The sequence below is a fragment of the Orycteropus afer genome, unplaced genomic scaffold (assembly GCF_000298275.1).
Source record: "Orycteropus afer afer isolate SDZICR_OR568_19922 unplaced genomic scaffold, OryAfe1.0 scaffold00338, whole genome shotgun sequence".
Classification (NCBI taxonomy): Eukaryota; Metazoa; Chordata; class Mammalia; order Tubulidentata; family Orycteropodidae; genus Orycteropus; species Orycteropus afer.
Window position 1 is genome coordinate 3,425,272 of NW_006921925.1, and position 8,143 is coordinate 3,433,414.

General features: G+C 41.3%; 1 protein-coding gene across 1 annotated transcript in view; it reads right to left on the reverse strand.

Moving 5' to 3' along the window:
• The window catches only part of UFM1 (ubiquitin fold modifier 1), a 40,919-nt gene extending 33,522 nt beyond the window's left edge, over positions 1-7,397 (reverse strand). Inside the window, exons 1-2 of the mRNA XM_007952451.1 lie at positions 7,306-7,397; positions 7,159-7,215 (exon numbers count right to left, since the gene is read on the reverse strand). Coding sequence (XP_007950642.1) covers positions 7,159-7,215; positions 7,306-7,397 — 149 coding nt within the window. The remainder of the gene's footprint in view (positions 1-7,158; positions 7,216-7,305) is intronic.
• Between the last annotated feature and the right edge of the window lie 746 nt (positions 7,398-8,143).

Below are 8,143 nucleotides of genomic sequence, written 5' to 3' on the forward strand. Positions count from 1 at the left end.
GAAGTAGGATTGCCCAACCTTTCTTCTGAGGAGTGGCTGGTGGGTTTGAACCGCCAGCCTTCTGGTTAGCAGTCAAGTGCTTTAGCCACTATGCTACCAGAGCTCCTTCAAAAAAGAAAGGCCTGAATCAATAGCTTAACCCTACAACTCGAATACACAGAAAATGAGTGACAAAAGCACTACACAGTCACCAGAAGACAGGAAATAATAAAGATTCAAACCAAACCAAACTCACTGCTGTGGAGTCGGATCCGACTCATAGCAACCCATCCTTGGGTTTCCGAGGCAGTATCGCTATGGAAGTAGACTGCCCAACCTTTCTTCTGAGGAGTGGCTGGTGGGTTTGAACCGTGAGCCTCTGGTTAGCAGTCAAATGCCTTAGGCACTACACCAGCAGAGTGCCCATGAAATGAAAAAAACGAAAAATCAACAAGATTAGAAGTTGGTTTTTTGAAACAATCAACCAAACAAATAAACCACTGCCCAAATTGACAAAGGAAAAGAATGAGAGCATGCAAATAACCAAAATAACAAATGAGATGGGTGACATTACAAAAGAACCAACTGAGATCAAAAGGATTGTAACAGAATACTATGAAAAACTGTACTCCAACCAATTTGACAACCTAGAAGAAATGGACAAATTTCTAGAGACACACTGTCTACCTAAAGTAACATAAATTGAGGTAGATAATTTGAACAAATTCATAACAAAAGAAAAAATTGAACAGGTCATTAAAAAATTGCCAACAAAACCCTAGTCCAGTTGCTTTCACTGGAGAATTCTAAGAACTATTCAGAGAAAAGTTGACATCAATGCTACTCAAACTATTCCAGAAAACAGAAAAGAAACGAATATTCCCAAATTCCTCCCATAAAGCCAAATATAACCCTGATACCAAAATCAGGCAAAGGTACCATCACCTTTATATGGAAAGGAAAGAGGTACGGCATAAGTAAAGAATTACTAAAGAAGAAGAACAAAGTAGGAGGCCTTACACTTGCCATTGACAGAACCTACTACAACCATAGTAGTCAAAATAGCATGATACTAGTACAACAGACTCATACACTAATGGACCAGAATTGACAAACTAGAAACAAATCCATCCACCTATAGACACTTCAAACAAGGGGTCAAAATCCATTAAATGGGGAGACAGTAGTCTTTAACAAATGGTTTTGGCAAAACTGGGTTATCTACTTGCAGAAAAATGAAACAGGGCTCATACCTCACACCATGCATAAAAACTAACTCAGCATGGATCAAACATATAATGCTCATAGAAGAAAAATTAGGGGCAAACCTAAACCAAAATCTACTGCCATTGAGTAAATTCTGACTCACAGCAACCCTACAGGGCAGAGGAGAACTCCCCATAGGGTTTACAAGACTGCTGTCCAGTTGATCCCGACTCATAGCGACCCCTTCTTGGGTTTCCAAGGTGGTATCTCTACAGAAGTAGATTGCCCAATATTCCTTCTGAGGAGTGGTTGGTGGGTTTGAACCACCAGCCTTCTGGTTAGCAGTCAAATGCCTTAGGTGCTATGCCACCAGAGCTCCTGAAATATTTATAGAAGTAGACTGCTTCATTTTTCTCCTGAGGAATGTCTGGTGAGTTCAAACCACCGACTTTTTGATGAGCAGCCAAATAATTTATGGTGTAAATAGACTATCAAACGTCACTAAAAATTTCACAAACAGCAAGAAACTAGATGTCTAGGATCTCCTGGAAATCAAATACACACATTAAAAGACTTCTCCGAAAGAGTGAAAAGAGAACCCATAGGCTGGCAAAAAAAAATACTGTCAACAGCACATCTAACAAAGGCCTAATAATGTCTAAAATTTATAGAAAACTCCAACACTGCAATAACAAAGAGACAATCCAATTAAAAAAAAAAAAATGGGCAAAGGTATGAACGATGTTATACCAAAGAGGACATTTTAGGCAGCCAACAAACACATGAAAAGATGTTGGTGCTCATTAGCCATTATAGATGTAAATCAAAGCTACAATGAGATAGCATCTCATGCTGACAATAATGGCAGTGATCAAAAAAACAGAAAACAGCAAATACTGGAGGTTGCAGGGAGACTGAAACTCCAGTATACGGCTAGTGGGAATGTAAAGTGGTACAACCACTATGAAAAATGGTATGGCACTTCCCTTAAAAACCTGGGAACAGATAACCATATGATCCAGTAATCCCACTGCTAGGGATGTATCGTGGAGAAATAAGGGCCATGACCAACCAAAAACACCAAACTCATTGTCATCAAGTCAATTCAACTCATAGTGACCCCTCCTTGGGTTTCCACAGTGGTTGGTGGGTTTGAACCACCAGCCTTCTGGTTAGCAGTCAGATGCCTTATATACTATGCCATCGGAGCTTCTAGAGCCATGACAGGAACAGATATTTGCACACCTGTACTCATCACATTATTTACAATAGCAAAAAGGTGTAAACAACTTATGTGCCCATCAATAGATGAGTGGATAAACAAACTATCATACATACACACAATGGGCTACTATGCAATGTTAAATAACGATGAATATGCAACACACCGCATAACATGGATGAACCTAGAGGACATTATGCTGAGTGAAATTAGTCACAAAAGGGCAAATATTGTATGAGACCACTGCTGTGAAAACTACTGAAAAATTTTCACACAGGAACAATCTGAGTGGGAGGGGAAAGAAGAGTAAATCACTAACTGGAGGGCAGACATGCATTAACTTGAGCGAAGGGAAAGAATACATACTACAGGGAAGTCAGAACAACATAACCACAGTAAAGAAAGACACTGAAAGTTACCCAAGAGTAAAAAACAACAGTGGTAAATGCTATTACATATACAATCTTGCAACAATTTGCACTTTTTCATTATTGTTTAAAATAACAAACAATAATGTACACATGGTTATACAGGCTGTTATGTAAGCTGAATAGGGGTGGGACGGCATATGGGAGTACACTCAAGTATACACCTAGAGTGGGCAAAGGATATTCTTACATATACACTAGTACATGCTGCAAACATACTCACATATATAACAGTGTACAGGGGACACAATCATGAAAACCTCATAGCTATAACCAAACACCTCCTAGGACTGAGATACTGGGCTTGAGGGCTAGGAATCATAGCCTTGGGGAACACCTCAGTCAACTGGCATACCAGTCCATAAAGACAATGTTCTACACTCTACTTTGATGAGTAGCAAGTGGGGTCTTAAAAGCTTATGAGTAGCCATCTAAGGTGCAATTATTGGTCTGACCATCTATCACTGGGAGCTCTGGTGGCGTAGTGCCTAAGGCATGTGACTGCTAACCAGAAAGCTAGTGGTTCAAACCCACCAGCCACTCCTTAGAAGGAAGACTGGGCAATCTACTTCCATGGTGGTACCGCCTCAGAAACCCAAGGAGGGGTCACTATGAGTCAAACTGACTCAATAGCAATGAGTTGTTTGTTGTTGTTGTCTACCACTGATCACTCTGTCTGGGATCACAAGAGAAGGTATGAATGAAAAGGTACAACAAAATTCAAATTCATAAAAAATCAGATTTACTGGTCAGAGACAAGTGGAACTGGAGCCTATAGTCCTTAGATGCCCTTTTAACTTACAAGCCACTCGCTGCCACTCCTCAGAAGGAAGGTTGGGCAATCCTACTTCCGTAGTGATACTACCTCAGAAACCCAAGGAAGGGTCGCCGAGTCGGGCTGACTCGATGGCACATAACAACAACAACAAAGCCACTCGCAGATACCACCTTTCAGGCATATAAAAGATAAGTCTATACAAAGTGAATGGGAGCTCTGGTGATAGTGCCTAAGGCATCTGACTGCTAATGAGAAAGCTGGTGGTTCAAGCCCACCAGCCACTACTAAGATTGGGCAATCTACTTCCATAGAGATACTGCCTTGGAAAGCCAAGGAGGGGTGTTATGAGTCAAATCCATTCAAAGATGGTGAGTTTCTTTTTTTTTTTTTTGGTTTACATAGAGTGAATAGGAACTCAGGTGGCATAGTGCCTAAGGCATTTGACTGCTAACCAGAAGGCTGGCGGTTCAAACCCACCAACCACTCCTTGGAAGGAAGGTTGAGCACTCTACTTCCATAGTGATACTACCTCAGAAACCCAAGGAAGGGTCACTATGATTTGTGTCCTACTCAATGGCAGTGTGTGTGTTTTGTTTTGTTTTTTCCTTTTTTAATACAGTGAATAACACTTGGGAAGAATATGCTACTCAGTACAATCAACTATGTAAGTCGAAAAGGGCAGCATTTGCCCAAAAACAAAGTTAAGGAGGCAGGAAAGGGCAGAAAAACTGGGAAAATGGAAACACAGAATCCAAGGTGGAAATGGGGAGAATGCTGACACATTATGGGGATTTCAAAAATGTCCCAGAACAATCTTCATGTAAATTGCTGACTGGGAAACTAATTTGCTCTGTAAACTTTCACCCAAACCATAAAATAAAATGAATTACTGGCATCATTTGTTCATTCAATAAATATTCCATATAAGCAGAACTTATAACACAACTTGTAAAATGTTATTATAAAGAATAAGAAAAAAAGTACTATAGAAAACTAGAGAAGGAAGAGATTAAACCTAAACAATTATAAAAATCTTAACATCTGGCTTATTAAAGGATGTTTTAAAAATTTTGGATTATTAAAGGTTGTTGTCTGTCAAGAACATGTGGTCATGACCCTACATTCCAAGCACAGAGAAGCCAATTTTTAAAGGCATAGGGACATTCAAAGGCCTTGTCAGCTTGGGAATGTGCAGCTGAAGCTTCAGCAAACTGATGGTGGTAGGAGAAAAATGGTGAAGAGGAGGTGGGAAATAAACCGGAGTTAAGACTGGTATTAGATGGAAAGAAAGTTAAATTCTCTATATAAATGAAAATGTTTAATTTCAGCATTTCTGTAACTAAGCTGCAATACAAATAGTAAATGTGATTACCAACAACAAAATAAAAAACTGAAACTCACTGCCATCAAGTGAAATCTGACTCACAGCAACCCCTCCTTGGGTTTCTGAGGCAGTATCTCTATGGAAGTAGATTGCCCAATCTTCTTTCCAAGGTGTGGCTGTTGGGTTTGAAGCACCAGCCTTCTGGTTAGCAGTCAAATGCCTTAGGCACTATCCCACCAGAGCTCAACAGCAAAATGGTAAGTATTCTGATACTCCTCAAAATAAAATTACAACTACCTGAAACAACTTACTTTCCAGAATTCAACTATTAGAAATGTTATTAGAAAAAATATTTTCCTAATCTAGTACCCAAGTTAACATTTACTTTGAATAGGAAATATAGAATGACTATCCTTACACACGTCATATACATTTTTATGTATACAAATTAGATATACACACAGAGCTACACAAACTAAGTAACATACATGTCTACTAAAATCACTCAGTCACTACATAATGAGGTGATACAATGCTCAGGCACTCCTATGGACATTGATATTGTCCTACTCCATTCTCCTTCTCCCTCCCTGTCTCTATCTAGAGTATGTTTACACATTGATGAGAATAATCCTGTATGAAGGGAGAAATCCATGATGATGATTATAGTCTTTGTTCTCCATCTACTTGAATCTTAAGAATAAAATGGATAGAAACCAGAGCCCAAGTGGGGCAGCTGGCTTTTTACAGGAGTTAATGTCATGCTCCCCATTTTAACAGGACAGAAGAAATATTGGTTTATAGATGTAGTACTAGATTTATAAATGTGATGCGAGGATTACAGAATTTCCTTCTGCTGGCTTGGGAACAGGGGAAAATGAGTCTTAGGCAGTCTGAACAGACATTTTAAAAAATCCTTTCAGAGAATAAGGAGGAAAGTGTACCCAGGGCATATACTAGATTGTGGGCCAACACTGACTGTGATCATGAATCTTACATATAATCCATCTACCTAATTGGCAATTTGTTCTGGCAACATTCAGTTATGTAAATAAAACACAAATGGTTTCATTCAGAGTTGGTGTTTCACCAAGCACAATATGCTGGGGAGGGGTGTCAGAGACCATTAACAAGAGAGCGATTTCAAGATGGACCATCAACTGTAAAATGAATGCATAATGAATACATAAAACGAATGAGGTAAAGTGTATGTGGGGGAAGAGTGGTAGCTTTAATTTTAAAAAGAAGTATCATCAATGGATTATTAGAATATTGCTGCAGAAGACATACTAAAGTCAGCAGGAAGGACTGATGGGAGTTACCCATAAAAGAGTACTTGGAAATGATATTTTGGAGATGCTACAATTACTGCAGACAGGAAGGTTCTGATCTGTGACCCCACATACCTGAGATAAGGTGGAAAAGGATCATTTGAAGATGAAATAATCAAGGAAGGGAAAGGTTAGGAGGTTGCATGGGCAACTGAACCCAAATACATTGGTAACAGCTGTTATCAGTTCAGTCATGCAGTACTCCTATTCTTAGCTGTATTTCACTTGACTTTCAGCTGCAATCATCTTCAGAGAATTTACATAAAACCATTGAAAGGTCCAAATGAGTATGTGGTTAGACTATTGCAAATCCATCTCAAAAAGCTTTCATATTTCCGAATTTTTCTTTCCTACCCAAAACTATTAAATCTCAACACAGTAAGTTTGGGATTTGAAGCACATTAGTTTGTGATGTCCTAACAATGCATACACTCACACAACAAGTATCAGGAGTCTGACAGTAACAGCCATTCAAAATTCCGGAGCTGGACTAAGAAGTCTCTTCTAACAGATGGCCAAAGTGGTGAAAGGCTGTCCTGTACTAATCACTGGCAGAGGGCTGTTTCACACTCCCAACAAATTGCCAGAGCCCTGTGCATAAGTCCTCCCACCCTAGTAAAAACATAGAAAGAATTCGAGGACGGAAACTGTATCAGCAGAACCGTTCCCGTCCCCACACACCGCACCCTCGTGCCAGAGGCAAGCTGACACTTCGGGGAGCAGACACAGCATCCTCCTCTCAGCCTCCCGTGGGAGCCGTCTGGTAGTGCGCGGGGCAGACGGAAGGGAACTTCAGGCCACGTGGAACGCAGCAGTTCAGGACGCTCGGCCACCCTGGCTTGGCTAAGTCCATCCAGCCCCAAGAGGCCAACGGCGGCCAGGCCACTCACACTTTGTACGGTAGCCGCGGGTCCGACGTTAGCGTGATCTTAAAGGAAACCTTCGACCTGAGGAGGAGAGCGAAAGAGAGTTAGGTCAGACAGCAGGATCGCGATTCGGGACCGCAGGTAAGTGAATACATACATGGTGATCAGTACGGAAAGGCTTCACTCTGATTCCGCCGATTACCACCACTTCCTCTATGGGTCCCGGCAAGGTGGGGAGAGAGGGGGTGGCCCCGCCCCCTCATACCACGTCTCCCCTACAGACTGGGGACCTCCAAAGTTACTGTTGTTCAAGACAGTGCCTAAAAGTTGCCTACATATATTAGTGTTGGATGGAGACTTCAAGTTACAAATAGCTATTATTTTTGGATTTGTATCTTGGAGATAAAAGTCTAGGCCGCAAGAGTAGAACAGTTTTCCAAGTACAGTTAATTACTGCAGTAATTTAGTCAGGCAATGCTAGCGTGGGCACAGACCGGAGGCCTCTAGGCCCCAGCTAGGCAGGTTTGGGCGGAAGTAAGCGAACCAAGGAAGGGCGGAAGAGAGAATTGGGGCGGAAGGCGGGGCAGAGGGCCGGGCGGGGCTGCGGAGAGGGGCAGGGCCTGGGAAGACTCGCTTCAAGTTGCTAAGGCAACCTGCTTTCAGGACTGCCTATTGATTCCCTGGAAACTGGAATCTTAATACGCTTTAGTATTCGTATTCAGCCTTTCCAGAAAGTCCACCTTGTTAGTCCCATATTTTTTTCCCTTCACATTTTACTGTCCAATACTGACTTCTGACTGTTTAACAGATACCAGAGTTACCATCACAGTAACTGGTAACGGAGAGAAACACTACTTGTTATAGGTGTGTGCCGGGGTTACTGAGAAAGAAAGTCCTTGGCACTCGGCGTGTGGTTGCAAGGATTGACCTCATAAACAGGAGATTTTGGCACAGGGCGCCGGTTGAGGACCATTAACCACATCTATTCAGTTTAACAACAAATTCTGAA